Source organism: Zootoca vivipara, chromosome 3 (genome assembly GCF_963506605.1).
Source record: "Zootoca vivipara chromosome 3, rZooViv1.1, whole genome shotgun sequence".
NCBI classification, from domain to species: domain Eukaryota; kingdom Metazoa; phylum Chordata; class Lepidosauria; order Squamata; family Lacertidae; genus Zootoca; species Zootoca vivipara.
In genome coordinates this window covers 102,315,857-102,333,448 of record NC_083278.1, presented here as the reverse complement: position 1 = coordinate 102,333,448, position 17,592 = coordinate 102,315,857, and the positions used below count along the sequence as shown (strand labels likewise).

Genomic DNA, 17,592 nt, shown 5'->3' with positions numbered 1-17,592 from the left:
GGCTGCAGGTCAGAAACTTCAGGCCACCTGTTTTTGCAACCCCCTACCTGGGTGAAATATGCCCTTCCCATTATTAAAGTTATAATGTTGATTCGTGGGGTTTGTTGCTCTGCTTGCTTTCTGCAACTTGTTTGAATGCTTATTTTGTATCCCATTTTTGCCGGTTTGTACAAGTCAGATGGCATTTTATTGTTTGTGTGTCTGGTCAAATTACCTTTTTTATGTGCCTGGCTATCAATCTCTGAAGTTATAGTTAAATATTGTTCACCCCTTCCCTGATTTCAGTAGTATAGCTTCTTCTTATCCTCATTGTTTGTTCAGTCTAGCCTATGTCCTCAGATGGCCTTTAGGAACGCTTTCTTGTCTGGTTAATGTATTCTGGTTTAAATTCCAGCTTATGGCTGGAATACGCATAGTGTAGGGTTGAAGCCACTTACCATGCAAGACTGAAATACGAAATCATATTCTTGAAGTCAGTTTCAGTATGCTTCATCCTCTCAGATTTAGCCATCTGAGCTTCAGGGGGTTGGATCAAAATTTCAGAAACCTAGTATGAGCAGCACTGGGGATTTTTCCAGCCCTGAGACCACTTTAAAAGAGAGAGAGAGAGAGAGAGAGAGAGAGAGAGAGAGAGAGAGAGAGAGAGAGAGAGAGAGAGAGAGAGAAAGGAGAATAGCTTAGGCTAGGTAAAGGGTTATGCATTACATACTTAAGAGCCTTAGTAACCATGAAATCACCTGATGAAGATATCTGAATATCATGTACTTTAAACCTAATTAGTGAGGGTGCATGAAATTCCTGGCATTGACTACAGGAATAAACAATTATAATTCTTCCAAAGTTGGGTACAAATGAGAGCAAGGGGAGTAGTATAAGAAACTGTTGTTCAGTCTGATATCCAGTGAGTTAATGTACCCGTTAGCTGTCTCAACTTTTCCTAGGTTTTATTATTAAAGGAGTTGAAAAACAGCCAGGGAAGAGCTTTTTTGCTCATAGCACAATATAGAAGAAATGTGAAGGTTCTTATTTAAAATGTAGCAAGGGAAGAATAGATGGAAAGAGATTTATTCTGTAACTGCCTTCTAGAAATTGAAAATATGTTTACATTATAGGGATATGGTGGAGATGAGCTGGAGCGCGGAGCCATGGAAATGATTCTTTCAGTAGCAGTTTACTTTGCAGCGTGAACTTTGCCAAGGCCAGAAAATAATGATGTTGCAATAATATTGGATAGTTAGAACAAGTATTCTTTAAAGAGTTTATGCACAGACACAAAAATTGTAGATATTACCTCAGTGTTGAGTAACCAGAGGGAGAATGAGAACTGAAATTACACCCTCCACTCTTAAGATCATCTAGAGTAGTGGGAAAGATTTAGAACTGAATTTTGCTCATGTTGAGGATGTTTTCCCCATAAGGCAGCATTTCTCAACCTGGTGCCCTCCAAGAATGCCATTTAGAGATTCTCATCTGTAGAGAGAGCCAGTGAACTGCAGTGGAAAGAAACCTGAACTTCAGAGGAACTTTCAACACAGTTCTGAATTTTTCCTAAAAAATGGTACCTATTTATCTACTTGCACTTTGACATGCTTTCAAACTGCTAGATTGGCAAGAGCTGGGACAGAGCAACGGGCGCTCACCCTGTTGCGGGGATTCAAACCGCCGACCTTCCGATCGGCAAGCCCTAGGCTCTGTGGTTTAGACCACAGCGCCACCTGCGTCCCTCATGAAGATAAGGCGGGTCCTAAAAATATACACCTTAAGTGTCAAAAGGCAAGGCAAAGAGGTGCGTCATCAGCATCCTCCAGAAGCTGTATAATGTAGGTGGAGAGAGTGTCCCACAGCTTAGGGGGCACCCAAGAGGCTCTGTAAGGAAAGAGGCAGTGCTGCAGATATTTGAGGCCTGAATCTACTATATATGGCAGATTCAGGCCTCAGATATCTGCAACACTGCCTGTAACACTGGAACAAAGCCGATAGCTCTTGCACAATTGCTTTGATGGTGATTGGAATAAAAATTAGAGTTGTTTGCTTGTAAAAAAAACGGTCTACATTTAGGTATAACCAAGGATACTCTGTCCTTCACCCAAACACTGGATACTTTCTGATTTTGAAGTTTCGTATTATTTTATTAGATAATACACCCAGACACCAGCCGCATCCAGGCTGATGTCAAATCTGAAATGTTGCTGGCGTATTCATAAGAATTAAGACCCTAAGATTAAGAATCTCATGCTCTACCAACTGAGCTAAAGGCGTTTCTGACTGGATGCATGTGCATAATAGGGAAAAGGAGGTTGGGGAGTGGAAGGGGTGTTGGCCAGGGAATTCCATGTGCAGAAAGAATACCGTACTGTATGTGGGCGGCGAGGATACAGCAGAAGACTGAATTGTCCACATGATGTTCCTTCAGTTATGTTGCTCATTATTTTGTTACAGAAGCAAGATGATACATTCCTTATTAACAACATGTCTGGTGAGAAGGTTTGCCAGATTATATGCAAAACAAGTCACCGCTTTTAGCAGAAAATCATGGGCTAAGCATCTAGGAAATTTAGGCTGCGGCAGCTGAGAGGCCTGGTATTCGTGAGATGCTAAGGTCACAGCTTGAATAAAGAAGGAGTTGGCTGTAGCTGGCAGTTGCCCAAGACTTTTGCACACACAAAAAAGGCTTCTGTGGTTGGATCTAAGGCAGGCATAGGCAACCTTGGCTCTCCAGATGTTTTGGAACCACAACTCCCATGATCCCTAGCTAACAGGGCCAGTGGTCAGGGATCATGGGAGTTGTAGTTCCAAAACATCTGGAGAGCCAAGGTTGCCTATGCCTGATCTAAGGCAAGCTTGTTGAGCTTTGGTCTTCAGCTCATCCATCTCTTCTACTGATCTTAATCACTATACTGTACTTGGTGCTTCTAAGACTTAACATAGTGTTGTTCTGTGTTCAGGTTATTTTTTCTTCTTCATATGTTTGTATCTTCGGTCCAGTCCTCTCCTCCCCAGTATATTTCTGCAGTATTATTCTGCAAATAATTCTTCAAGGGGTAGCTCCCCTCTTTATGTTCGAGTCACTTCTTCTCCCCATCGTCTCTTTCCTGGACTTTAATGTGCAAGGAGGGTGCTGGGAGAGGGAGTTGGTATTAGTTTTGAACCACATACCTCAAGCACAAGGCTAAGGAGCCTGCTCTTGAGTCTCCCTTTCAGCCTCCATGCCCTCAATGTACTCTTTCTGGAAGTCTCTGGGAAATAGAATGCTGAACTTGATGGGTCTTTGGTCTGCCTTGCAGATTCTGTTAAGCTTAGCTCCACTGCTAGGTTTTCTTCAGGACTAGGGGCAAGCAACCCTCACTCCTGCCCTAGCTAAACAGACAAGAGCTTAATTAAATAAGGAAGGCGTTCTACCACCTAAACAATGAAATTCTTGGAACATTTGACTGCAGAGCATTGTCTGGCGAGTTGACAATATTTGACCAGCCAGTTAACTGGTGTGCCAGCCCTAGAATGGCCTTGAATTAATTCTGCCAAATGAAATTATATACGATGCAAAAAAATGGGTCACAACTTGATTCCTACAACATGATCAAGGATTGTGTTGATCATTGACATTACCACGAAATAATAAGTACCCCCTGTTCCCTACATCTTTAAACTTGCCGCATAATGTATGCACCTGTGCCAGCTTTTTTGTTCTGCATCTGCGGCACAGAAGATTTGGGCTGGAAGTTAGTTCTAACCATGAAGTTCTGTTCATCCTCACAGGTTTTGTGGCACTCCACGGGCCGCACCTACTGGGTGCACTGGCATATGATAGAGATTACAGGCTCTGGGGAGCAGCCTGAAGAGGAAGCTGCCCAAGAAAAGGTCTCCAGTATAACAGAGAACCTGCAGCTACACACAGGTGAGGTTAGATGCACTGTGTGCATTTGTAAACATATATGCATTATTATGGGTGTCACCTTTATTGCTTGTTTTGCTTTCTTTCTACTTTTTAGATATATTCCTTTTGTAATGATCACTAGAGAGGAAGAATTGTGTTGCATCTTTATGTCTGCCCACAAAAATGATTTATCATGGAATAATTCAGAATATTTTCTTGACTGAATTTACATATCTCCTCCTCCTCCTCTTCCAGGAGCGCTACAGCTTTGTTTTCCTGTCTAGCTTAGCAGACATCCCTTGTCTCTCCTCTGCCCTGCCCGGTAGCCATTTGTGAGGTTTTTCCTTCAGGTTGTTCTTTTCAGTCAACCATTCCTTGTTGCACATTGCAAAGGTGACATTAGCATGGGTAACCTTAAAGTCAGGTTTCCTCAGCTGTGCCACAACACGTAGTCCATTAGCCATCGAGGTAAGAATTGTTGGACAGAGCTGTAACATTTAACCAAGCTTGGCATCTGGGTGGTAAGGTAAAGGTAAAGGGGCCCCTGACCATCAAGCCCAGTCGTGTCCGACTCTTGGGTTGTGGCGCTCATCTCGCTCTATAGGCTGAGGGAGCCAGCGTTTGTCCGCAGACAGCTTCTGGGTCATGTGGCAAACCAGAGCAGTGCACGGAAATGCCGTTTACCTTCCCGCTGTAGCGGTCCCTATTTATCTACTTGCACTTTGATGTGCTTTCGAACTGCTAGGTGGGCAGGAGCTGGGACCGAGCAACGGGAGCTCACCCTGTTGCAGGGATTCGAACTGCTGACCTTCTGATCAGCAAGTCCTAGACTGTGGACAATTCCTGCTTGCACATTTGCATAAAACTAAATAGCGACACTTGCTGCTATACCTCATAAGTTTGGATGAAAATCTCCAGTCTTTTACTTCTCCACCTTTATTTATGTAACTGTGGTCTGGTCAGTGGAAACAACAGATCACTTCATAAAGCTATTCCTCCATCATATCATTGACACTTCTTGCATACAGAAAATTAGCCCACCTGGTTCTAGGCTACTGTGTATGCTGTCACGCTAGGTTTTTATGCATATGGAGTTTTCCCCCCATAAGAAAGAAGCATTCATATATGTGACCGCTTTTGCGTGGTCTGAAGCGATGCAGCACAGAAATACTTTTATTGTGTGATCCACGTTGCGTGTAGACTCGCCGTATACTTAAACCTCCCTTTCCTCTCTTTAGCTTTACATCTTCTCTTGCCCTTTTCACCACCAACTCTCTTCATCCACCGCGGTACCTTATTCCCTGCCTTGGGAACAACATTGGATGGAGCTGTGGGCACAAGCCAAGCTGCTTGTTTAACTTACGAAATGGGCCTGAGTTTTCATGTATATCAGGAGAGGGCCTAGGAGAGTTTGCTTTCTTCCTCTGCATGCAGTTACTAAGACCTTCTACTGCAAGCCACTTGGAGGACTGTACTCTCTGCCATACCTGACGGATCGGATGAATGAGAACTCTGGGACGCTGAGCCGGGCTGAATGGTGGGAGCTCCTCTTCTTCATTAAGAAGCTCGAACAGCAGGAGCAGCAGGAAGTGGTCCAGTTCATCCAGCAAAATCACGAAGAGGCGGTAAGCGGAATGAATCCAGCATGAGAAGAAAGAGGAGAAGCATGCAATGCTCCTGGGAGGGAGGACACAGGAACGTCCCCTTCCTACTTACCAGATCATTGTATCAAAAGTGTGACCTGCCATCCCACAAGCTATGTTCTCGCAGTTCTTCTGTGGCTGGGTCTCTTGGAGGGGTGGCCTCTGTACCTTCTGCTTCCAGTGGTTGTGGCTAGACTTGAGAAGCACATGGGAGTCGGCGGCATACTTGTAACTGTCTCTTTTTATTTCAAGGTGTCAGAGCTAGACGAAGAAGGCCTGATCCAGCTGTCGGTGTCGGTAGAGTTGGCTAAGAAGGTGCTGCAGCTCCTGAGCAAGTACTGCCAGGGCTGCACCTGCAGCGACCTGCATAGCTCCCACGTCTATCTCAAGTATTCCTTCAGCAAAGCAGGGACAGAGCAGAACTGCCAAAATGCGGACGTTACGCCCCTGGATTGTGGCAGCCTTTCTGAAGGCATGGCGTCCAAAAAGCCAAAGAAGGAGTCGCTCTCAGCTGAAGTGCCTTCTCCAGCTCCATCGGCGGCAGAGAAGACTGACACACAGCTGATTAACGAGCTCCTCAAAGTGGAAGGCCTTTCATTTCCGGACACGTTGGATGAGAAAGCCAAAAGTAAGTGTGCCAGACAGCATCCCCACCTCCGTTCATTTGGGGTCAAGTAACTGAGGGAAGGTTTTGGGTTGTTGTTTTTTTAATCCCAGAGAGACTGGTTGTGGGCTGAGGGAAGCTAGAATGGAATATAAAGGGGCGTCATGGTGTTTCTAGACAAGAGAGCGTTTGAAACGGTGTGGTGGCTTGTACTGATCGGTGTTTTGATCCTGGTCAGCTTTCTGCAGCTTGAAGGTGACAGGGAAGAGGAACTCACTGGAGAAGCTAGCAGATGTTGTGGATGTAATCCAGAAATCTAGTTCTGAGGTTGCGCTGCAGATGGCTGGACTCAGATTCATCACCAAGATCTTGGAGGATGAACCTGGTCAAGAGAGACAAGTCATCAAAGTGGACAGTGGCCCCTCAGTCAGGTCAGTCCCCTTCCCACCCCAGGCAATAGCAGTAGTAGGGCCACGTTCAGTTCCACTGCTTTGGAGGAGAAGGTGCCTCAGGGGGAAAATATGAGCAGGGTATTAGCTGACTGATCTTCGGTAAAATCTTTTTTTTAAAAAAAAGTAGATTATGGGTTGTTGCTCCTTGAGGCTGATTCACATGTTAAATGGGTGAGCCTTGGGCACACACATCCTCCATCCTTTCTCTTCTCCCTTCATGTACACTGATTCTCTCTCAACTCCATGGTTTATAGCAAACCAGTGTGCTATTCCATCTGAGCACACTGCATTTTGTTTTTTATACATAATTTTTATTAAATTTTCTGTTTTACAATTTAAAATACTCATTTTACATCCTTAGGATATCAGTGATTTCCCTTCTTCTCTTTCCATGGTTCATTTTACATATCATAAATCCCTGCATATTTTATAAAAACTATACCATTCAGTATTCCATTATTGCACCCATCAAAACTTATTTGCACTGCTGAATTTATCTTAATGCTGCCAGCGGTTTAAGCTGCACACAATTATTTCCTACATATTCAATAAACGTTTTCCAATCTTCTTTAAACGTATGTTCATCTTGTTAAGTCTGCAAGTTGTGCATATTCTGTCAACTTAAGTTGCCATTCTTCGGTTGGGACCTTGCTCGTTTTCCATTTCGGGGCTAACAATGGGGGGGGGGACACACTGCATTTTGAGTATACAACACTTTGCCCAGCTTCGATATAACAGCAAGCAATGGTTTGTTGCACACCAAGAAATCAGGAAGGCAGGGAGAGGGGTGGGAGCATGATACATGCATGACATTAAACCATGGTTTCACATGATGTATGTTTTTAAAGAAGAAAAACAGCAAGAGCATGTTTTAGTTATCCCAGGCCTTAGATAATGCGGCTTATAAATCCGAATAAACAAAGTGCAAAATGAATTGGGTGTCCTGTTATCAAACAAGCTTTGTTTTTTATATGTGCATCCTTCTGAATTTGGGGCAGCTCTTTCCCTGGACTCCAGCTTCTCCTCAGGAGAGAATCGTGTCAGAGTGTGGGTTGGGGCTGCCTCTGCCCAACTCTGAACGACCCAGACACCTGTAGGGTGTAACAGGTTGTCCTCTTGTTGTCCTCAGAGAGAAAATGGTGAAGATGCTGGTGGAGCTGTTGAGCAACCAAGTGAAGGAGAAGCTGCTGGTGGTGATGGCACTGCGCCTGCTTTATGTATTCATGGCAAAGTACGATTGGAGAGTTCTCTTTGCCACGGAAGGCGGGGTGCGTGCCGTGTTGGGCTGCATGCAGGAATATCCCACATCAGCATTGGTCCAGCAGGCTGGCTTGGCAGTAAGTGGAATGTGCGGGGGTGGGGGAAGGGTTGCCTGATGGGGTATGGAATTGGGGGAAGTGGGCATCTTATTCTGTAAGCAAATGGAATGAGGGATTGGCATGACGGGTTTGTTTTTTTAAAACATATTTCCAGTGTAGCAATAGTGTTAGTCTATTGCAGCAAAAGCGGCCGGCAGTTTTGTGGCACCTTAGAAGCCTAACATGAGAGCTTAGGCCATAGTTGTTTTTGTTTTTTGTTTGCCTTTTTAAGGTACTGTGGGACACTTGAAAAATGTATTAGCCACTTCCTCATGTTCAGAGCGATGGACTCTGAATAGTGGATACCTGATAATAATTAATAATAGGATAACTAATGTGCTTTTGGGAGTTAATGGCACAGAATAAATTGCATGGATAGTGCAGCTGCTTCTGAAAAGGTGGATTTTTACACAGATACCACTTTTGCCTAGAAGTTTACATGCACCCCATCATATTTGGTGACTGCACAGGTCTTATTTCATCTGTTTGTAAAAAGTGTAACTTGTGTGAACAGAAGGGCCAGGAAGAATCAAAAGCCATATCCCCTACCATGTGGCAAATGGGTCAGGGAAGTGTATTGACCTGTGACAAGAGAATGTCAAGCAAGGTTTTCTAGAATTGTTCAGGAGTCGCTGCACTTGTGAGAATGGGCCACCATTCAAAAAACTGAATTACAATGGAAAGGGTGGGGGTTGCTATTGTTGGGAAGGGCTTTTAACGTTTGCAATCTTGATTCCGTTCCTGCTTTTTGCCCTTCTAGGCCCTGAAAGTCCTGGTGGGTGCTGGGAATTGTGAGCTTCTGGGCAGCAGTGGGAAGGCTAACTCTCTGAACCACTCAGATGCCCAGATGATGCGGGAAATATTTGCTAGCATTGGCTCTGCCTCCGGCAAGGATTCGGATAACTTGCTCTGTGTCATCTGTACAGCTATTGAGAAGATGTTGGGCACACCTGGGTAAGTTGAAAAGGGATCCTTGGATAGATATTGATAGGTTAACCAGTTAAACTTAATTGAGGCTAAGGATAGCCTAGTGTGTGGAGATAATATTCAGAGTCCCCCTTGATCAGTAGCAGCTGGTGGGGCAGGAGGCAGGGAGACCAGCAGCCGATGGAGCATGAGCCAATCAGAGCCACCCTCACCTTGGTTGGCTGCTGTGTAAGATGGCAGGAGGTGAGGCTGGCTGAGGTTGCTGCCCTTGTTTCTATAGATCAGAGTTTCCCAAACTTGGGTCTCCAGCTGCTTTTGGATTACAGTTCCCATCACCCCTGACCACAAGTCCTGCTAGCTAGGGATGATGGGAGCTGTAGTCCAAAAACAGCTGGAAACTCTGCTATAGAGCTTCTGGAGTGAAGGAATTATTTTGGAGGAATCGGATTAGTATGTCATGTTCTTAATATATGGTTGACATACGTCTGGAATTTCCCGGACATCGCCAGGATTCAGCCATCGGTAACAGTGTCTGGGCGCAAATCACTGAAATGTAAAATCTCAATCTCCTTTCCTCTATCTTGCACTCAGCTTCTTCTTCTTCTTCTTCTTCTTCTTCTTCTTCTTCTTCTTCTTCTTCTTCTTCTTCTTCTTCTTCTTCTTCTTCTTCTTCTTCTTCTTCTTTTTGTACACCACCCTTCATCAGGGGCAGAGGAAGGGGGGTGGGGGCGGTCTGCCCCGGGTGTCACCACTGAAGGGGTGCTAGGTGGCACTCACTGTGGGGCCTGCAGCGTGCCTGCAGGCTCTGCGCTGCCTCAAATGGTCTGCCCGCCACCTCCCTCTCAGCTGTAGGGCAGCTGAGTGGGAGGAGGCAGGCAGATGCCTTGGAGGTCCCGCAGAGCATCCTGCCACGGCTGGCCCAGCCCTGCAGGCGGCTGGCCCCGCCCCTGGGTGCAGAGCACGCGCGCCGCCCCAGGCGCCCAATCGGCTTACTCCACCACTGCCCTTCATCTACAGATCTCATGGTGGTTCACAGCATAAAAGCACAATAGAAAAGCCACAAAATATATAGTAAAAATAAGAACAACAAACCAATAACATCCCCTCCTAGAACACATTTAAAAGGACACCGGATGTCGATCAACCAGTCTGACAGGCGCCTTGTTGTTATTTGAATTACTAGTTTCTCTGGAGCCGATCATTGCTGCTCTCGTATAGTCCTGTTCATTCGTTCTTGAATATAGTCTTGTAAGGTAGTGCCATTTGGGGCCAGGCAGTCACCCTCTGCTTGCTTCTTCTTTCCCCAGGGCTTCTTCAGCAGTGCAGAATGGACTCTTGGTGCTGAACATGCTGATCAACCATCACAAGGGCCTGGCGGAGCAGCTAGGAAACTCTGACCTCCACGCCATTCTGCAGAGCTGCTGCCGAGCTGGCCAGAGCTCCAACGAGATCCTGGCTCGGATAGTGCTGAAGAGTCTGGCTGAACATAAGCTGCCACTGAGCCAGGAAAATGCAGGTACGCCTGGCTCTAGACCTGCAGTTCCTGATCCTTAATCCCCCCCTCTGCAATTCAAGTATAGAAGTGCACAAGTGCAGAAGGGTTAGTTTCACTGAATGTTGCGGGACAGAAATCTTCCTAGTGCTTTATTTTTCCACGAGGAAGAATCCATTTCCAAAAATACGTTGTTTCATAAAATTCATTAGTAACAATGTATGAATGCCAGTATAATATTAGACAAGCTTGGCTCAAAGTTGTACTGTAATTAGATTTTTTTCTCTCTCCAACTGTACTGTACATAGGAAAGAATTCAATGTTACGTTGAGACAATCATGCTATTTCAGCTTGCCAGATGGAACAATCCACCATCTCTCAGGCCTCATGTGCTGTTCTGGGGGATCTCACACACACCCTGAGCCAATTCAGGGGCTGCACAGTGGAAGGAATTGGGGGGGGCACACCATAATGCAAGCACAGGGCTTCTACTGAGAAGGGGACCCATAGACAGGGTAAACCACAAATGCATATAGGCCGATATCCAAAGTCGGTCATAATCAGAGTAGAACTATTGAAATCAGTGAACTTGGGATGCTGATTTCCATGTGTCTCCTCTGTGTATGACTAACATTTAATACCATTCAGTAATCCCAAACCAAAAGTTACAGTAAGTGATCAATTCATCTGTGTTTGGCTGCGCAGGTCGATTCAAAATCAAAGCCAAGGTTCTTACTTCATCTCGGCCTGCAGCTGAAAGCAAAACCAATGCTGTGATTAATTCTCGTTTCATTTTCAACCAACACACAGTGCCAGTATCTCATATTTCATTTATGGAGCCAGGGAAGTTGTTTATGTATAGACACATTTGGTGGTGGTGGTGGGGACACCTTATCGAAAGAGGAAACTGGTTCAGTGAAAGCTCTTCAGAAGGATTTATGCTTGCTCAACTGGGCTTCCCGCCCCTTCCTGTGCCCCAAGTTGGCTTGGGGGAGGACTGCAAGACCAGTGTATATTGCGGGAGGAGGGATCACTCCATCCAGCAAGCTGAAATGCTTGCACAGAGTGTGACATTGAATTCCACCCACAGCATAGACCATTAACCTTATACAGGTGAAACTCGGAAAATTAGAATATCGTCGAAAAGTGCATTTATTTCAGTAATGCAACTTAAAAGGTGAAACCAACATATGAGATAGATGCATGACATGCAAAGTAAGACATGTCAAGCCTTTATTTGTTGTAATTGTAATTATTTGTCGTTAGGCAGGTCAATTGTAAATGGAATGTAATTAATGAAATGTAATAGTGATTTGTAAAAATTAAAAGAAAAATAAGAAATAATAAGTTGCATTACTGAAATAAATGCACTTTTCGACGATGTTCTATTTTTCCGAGTTTCACCTGTATAAAGCCCTTATACATTTTTACAATACTGTATAAACTTTTGCCTTGGAAATGAGGTGATTGCTCCACAAGCCCTTTGGAACAACATAAGAGCATGTTTTTAGTTTTGTTTAATTTTTTTCCTGGAAACCCCTACATCACTGACTTAATTTCCACCAAACTCTGCCTTGTGCTACTAGAAAGTGTATGCAAGGAATGCCTGACGCCTGGTCTCCTTTGCATGCAAATTCATTAAGGTCTTCTGTACTTAACCATGGAGAAGATTGGTCAAGTGTGTTTTGCTCTCTTACCCTTCTGGAGCACAGCCTTTCATCCATTGCCCTTCTTTCCACAGTGAACTGCTGGTGTTACAACTCCTCTCTCTCTCTCTAGGAGAGTGAAAGATGTGAGGCTTAAAACCACCTTGGCCGCAGCAATTCCTCATGTGGCTTTTCTAATCATACTCAACGATGCATGATCATCAACTAAGATTCTTCCACGATTCATTTCAGGAGAGTGACATTTTAACTCGCGGTGATCCTATCCTCACCTCTCCTTTTCTCCCTCCCCCAGAGTCTGAGACCTCCTTTGAGCTGAAGGACATGGATGTCCCCACCCTGCTGAAAAACCTCCAGGAGACCAACTTCTCCAAAGAGGTGGTGCTAGCCCTGGAACGCTGCCTTTGTGATGAGGGTGTCTGCCCCGAGGGCAATGGCACTGAGCTTTTGCCAGACCGTGAGCACTTCTTGATGTTGATGAAAACCCTTGAACAGCTGGGAGCCGAGAAGACTGTGCAGATGGGCATGCTGAGGTGAGCTGGAAAAGATGGAAGCGGGGCTGTGCCTGGGTCAGGGGCTGCAAAAATGGTGGGGGGACTCTTGCATGTCATTGTCATAGGGTGGAGAGGGATGCTTCAGTAGAGTGTTAAGGCAAATTGGATGCAGGGAGACCAATGTCCCTTGAGTAGTGGTTACCTAAATTGGGGCATCTTACCTTTCTGGGATGCCTAGCATGCAATCTCAAGGGGGTGGGAACAGACCAACAAACAATGTGATTGTCTGATGTTTCCTGCAGCGTCTTAAACTTGGCATAGGGCATAGGAGGTTGTCGGACTTGGAGAGCTGTTGGCTAACCAGGCATCATGTATGCAGGGCCCACGTTTATAGATTTTTATCTTCTGGCAGATGTGTAAACCTGTGGAACTTCTTAAAACTTGGAATCCGGGGATTTGGGACCCCACGAACGGGGAGGTTCTCCAGCAGAGACAGTGTAGGGAAGCTGTAGTCCTTCAGACCTCATGTGAAGGAACTAAGCAGGACACTGATGTTGAGAGGTGGATGTTATGATCAGAATCATGAGAGAGAGAAATTGGTGGGCTGCTGTGGCTGTTGCCAATCAGTTTTGGGGAGTTCTGAAAGCAATCAGGTTCTAGTATCGGGGTGGCATTTCTTGTAGGAGTTAAAAGCAAAGGGAGAAGAATAATTGTCCTGCTTTAGAAAGAGAGACATTATTAGAATGGACTCTTGAGCTGCAGGGGCAGCCCTGTTGCACTTTGGTCCAAGTCAAGGCAGAACTTGCTGTTTCCCCTCTTAACCGTTTTCTGTTTGTTGCAGGATTTTGAACAAGTTTTTGGACAGTACCCAAGAGGATGCGCTGCCCTGGCATGAGTGCATTGAGCCCTGTCTGTCCTCTCTGAGCGCCAACAGCAATGATCGGGAGGTGAGGGACTCAATTGGTATATGGCTTGAAATACTGAAAGCAAGAGGGGCTGGTGCGGTGGAAGTCGTTTGAAGATCGTCCAAGATGAAGAATAATATTGAGCATCTGTATTGTATACCGAGTTGCAAATCCCTAACCAAATTTACTTGACGAAAAGCATTTTTTGCCCAGCCAGAACCCCACATTTCAAACTTAGAAGTGTGGTTGGCGAAACTCATGGCTTCAACTCTGCAGCCAGGGCAGCTGAATCACCAGAGATGGGTGTCCTGGGACTGGCAAATGTGCACATGGATAAATAAACCAATCCAATTGCACGTCAACTGTCAATCATTATTTCAGTCCATCCTTTTAAACAGTTGCTCCCCAGGTCACTTTAAGCAACCATATGGGGGAGCTTTACAAAAAGCTGTGGCTGGCTTTGCCTTTCTTTTCTAGGCATGTGTGGTCGGAATGGACTTAAAATGATAAATATCTGTTTTGTGGCTTGAAACCTCACTGAGTTTGTGTGTAAGTAAGGCTGCTAGACTGTCAACTTGCCCTGGCAAATTCAAGGAATATAAAAACTTAGCTAAATGAAAGTGAGTAGCTGATTTGGTGGGGCTAACCCAAAAGACCAGACATGCCTGTTGAACAAAAATACAAGGAAACCCCCACGAGGAAGGTCCTAGAGTAGGAATGAGGAACCTGTGAGCTCCCAAGGACTACAACTCCAGTCATGCTGGCTTGGGGCTGATGGGAGTTCAACAACATCTGAAGGCTACAAGCTCTCCATCCCTTTTCTAGGGAGCTTATAATTCATTCTTGTAATCACCTAGCACCTCCCTTCCAGAAGCAGGAAACGGTGCTCAAGGTGAGTCTTGGTGTGCTTACACCTTGGTCTTCTACAACATCAAACTCTGTCCATAAATTGAATAGGACTAACTGGGGTGCCGTCTTCCTTCACTAAACTGAAAGCCAAAGTTTACAGAATTGAAGCTGTGCCAGAGTGCAGCGGAGCCAGAAAGCCACAAGCATATAGATGCATTTGAAGCTGTCCGTTGACTTCTGGTCTGACAGCGTTTTCCCAAAGGGGGAAATTTGGAGATGAAGCCTGAACCCACCCAGGAGACAGCTTAAAGAAGGGAATGGAGATGCAGAGGGTGGCTGTGGCTTCTCCAGAGCTGTCCAGAACATTGTTGAAGAAGCTGGGTGGAGAACCACCATCTTGCGATTGCTGTCTTCCTCATCTGTAGGTTGTGCAGGAGTTCATTCGCTTCCTGCATCGCCTGGCCACCACAAACAAAGACTGTGCCGTGGTGATGAGTCGCGTGGGCACAAAGGAGGCGCTCACCAAAGCGATGGACAGGTACAACTCCAATCTGCTGCTAGTGACGGAGCTGCGTGACCTGGTGACTGACTGCGAGAAATATGCCAGCCTTTATAAGAAGATGACCACCAGCATCCTGGCTGGCTGCATCCAGGTGACTCTGAGACCAGGGTGGGGTAATGAGGCTTGGGGTGGCTGGCCAGATAACAGGAGGGAGGGCATGGAGTGTCAGCAACCTGGCCAGTTAACGTCTGGTAAACCAGAGGAGGTCAGCCTGAGATTAGTGGTCCTCTTTTGAAGCTCTGGGGATCTGTTCTCTTCTTCATCTCCCATAATACATTTGACTTGCTGCAAATGGTGGAGCTCCCAAAGAAAGATGCTTGGTGAATTTTGAGGCTCTCTTCAGCCGTTTGGGCTACTGAAACTGAAGGGATCAAAAGCAGATACTTTGTTCTGATCATGTCTTGAGCTCTACTAAGAATGCCTTTGTTCCTCTGCCCCCCTTGCTCCGACAGATGGTTCTGGGTCAGATAGAGGAGCACAGGAGGAGCCACCAGCCTATCAACATCCCTTTCTTTGATGTGTTCCTGCGCAACCTTTGCCAGGGTGAGCGACTCATTTGGGCAAGGAAGCAAGTGGCAGCTGCATTTGTGTGAAGCTTGATCCTCTTCAACTTTGCTTTTTGGTCTAGGTTCCAATGTAGAGGTGAAGGAAGACAAGTGCTGGGAGAGGGTGGAAGTCTCCTCAAACCCCCACCGAGCCAGCAAGCTGACGGATAGGAACCCAAAGACATACTGGGAATCCAATGGCAGCACTGGCTCCCACTACATCAATGTCTACATGCATCGTGGAGTGGTGGTCAGGTGAGTCCTGGTGGGGTTCACTGAGGAATCTCTGTACAAGTTGGATTGGGGGATTTCCTAGGCAGCAGAGTAAGGGTGGGCTTGAGTGGAGTTGGCACCTTTAAGTTTTTCAGGATAAGCTCACCTGGCTGCTTGGCTTTCTTTACTAGCAATTCTCGGGGAACAGAGGTGAGAACAGGATATTTTTCATGCCAGGCATATTGTGAAACGCTTCTGGCTTTCAGGGCAGATGACCCCACCAGCTTTGTGTCGGGTGCTGGGATTCTTCCAGGGGTTTAGCTTGAACGCTTGTTTCTTTTCTCTCCTGATGTAGGCAGATGACTCTGTTAGTGGCCAGTGAGGACTCCAGCTACATGCCAGCCCGGATCGTGGTCATGGGAGGAGAGAACACTTCCAACATCACTACCGAGCTCATTACTGTGAGTGCTGCAATCTTTCTGTAAATCTGTACTGCTCTGGCCATGAACTTCAGGCCAGAAGGGTTCACATTTGAAAGTTATTTCACCATATTGCTGCAATCTGGGCCCAAATTATCAATATTTGACATAGAGCACGTATCTGTGTTGAATTGCCTGACGCTGGGGTGATTTCCTATTGGAGATTTGCTATTACTAGTGGACCTGCCTCTTGCCTGCCTGTCCTTCCTTGTTTCCTAGTGGCTATTCTACCCTTCTTCCCATCCCCCAATGAATTAAGACTTGAAATTCAGACCTGAAAGCTATTTTTAGGGGTATATTAGAAATTACATCAATGATCAGGGAAAGATTTAGTTTGCCTTATAGATAATGCAGAAAAATGAACGAGGTTTCCTCCCTCACAGAAGACTTAACATCTATTGAGAGGATAGTCTCTTTAAATCTCTCTTCCCATTTCTGTCCTATGGAGCAGCTTCCTAATCTCCCTAAAAGATGCCTATGTACCTTTGCTGTGGTGTGAATTGCTTGGTTTTACATTCTCTACAGTTGTAGCGAGAGGGGCTCTGGTTTATTACATCAGTGGGGGGAACACAGGGAAGAAGGGTGTGTGTGTGGGTGTGTGGATTGTTAACTGCATTAGCATTTCTAGCTCAAGGTGAGACTCTGGCTCTTTCCCTTACAGCTGAATGTCCTGCCATCAGCCAACAGGGTGGTTCTTCTGGAGAACATGGCCCGCTTCTGGCCCATCATACAAATCAAAATCAAGCGTTGTCAGCAGGTAGGGCTGTACAGTGGAACGGAGAGGAGCTTTGATATAAGACAGGGGTCCCCAGACTACGGCCCCCGGGCCGGATGCGGCCCAATTGGCCTCCCAATCCGGCCTGCGGCGACCCCCGCCGCCCGCTGCCGCCGCCCGCTCTTACGGCGCGCAGCGCGGCGACGATCTTCCAAATCGGGGGGAAAATCGCCGAAAATCCTTTGTGCGCATGCGTATGGGCCTCTCCCGACCCAGAAGAGGTCATTTCCGGTGCACTTCCGGGTCGGGGGAGGCCCATACGCATGCGCACAAGCGATTTTCGGCGATTTTTTCCGACCGGGAAGTGTGCCAGTGCGCCAGTAAGTGTGTGTGCGCATGCGCACGGGCGCGCACTCCCCCGCCCTCCGGCCCGCCGCGCGCGCACTCCCCTACCCTCCGGCCCACCGCGTGGTCGGCGTGGCGGGCACCGGCCCAAAGTCTGGGGAGCCCTGATATAAGACATCCTGCACAATTAGTTTCCGCACAGTAATAGGGCATTTATTTTGAATTCCCAAGCTCACCCATCCACACACCTTCTCTCAAAATAGCATTAGTGTTTCTGGAGCATTGCATTTTCCAAGCATTTGAAGGATTGCAATCCCTATCTGAGAAAGTGCAGCGCTTCTCAAGGAGGAATAGATTTGTTGTTGCCATAATGACACTGTAGAATGTTGTTAATGCGAGTGCAGAGGGTATAGATTGTGAGACGACAAGTGACAAATAAACAGCTTAACACTTTGTAGCCTGGTTACATTC

The 17,592-nt window shown here is 46.2% G+C and overlaps 1 protein-coding gene across 1 annotated transcript in view; it reads left to right on the top strand.

Moving 5' to 3' along the window:
- LOC118083087 (cullin-9) overlaps positions 1–17,592 on the top strand; it is a 53,931-nt gene that overhangs the window by 14,786 nt on the left and 21,553 nt on the right. Inside the window, exons 5-18 of the mRNA XM_035111161.2 lie at positions 3,757–3,895; positions 5,309–5,499; positions 5,770–6,145; positions 6,360–6,552; positions 7,703–7,910; positions 8,692–8,885; positions 10,166–10,374; positions 12,310–12,547; positions 13,350–13,455; positions 14,688–14,915; positions 15,277–15,367; positions 15,453–15,624; positions 15,938–16,043; positions 16,723–16,818. Coding sequence (XP_034967052.2) covers positions 3,757–3,895; positions 5,309–5,499; positions 5,770–6,145; positions 6,360–6,552; positions 7,703–7,910; positions 8,692–8,885; positions 10,166–10,374; positions 12,310–12,547; positions 13,350–13,455; positions 14,688–14,915; positions 15,277–15,367; positions 15,453–15,624; positions 15,938–16,043; positions 16,723–16,818 — 2,547 coding nt within the window. The remainder of the gene's footprint in view (positions 1–3,756; positions 3,896–5,308; positions 5,500–5,769; positions 6,146–6,359; positions 6,553–7,702; positions 7,911–8,691; positions 8,886–10,165; positions 10,375–12,309; positions 12,548–13,349; positions 13,456–14,687; positions 14,916–15,276; positions 15,368–15,452; positions 15,625–15,937; positions 16,044–16,722; positions 16,819–17,592) is intronic.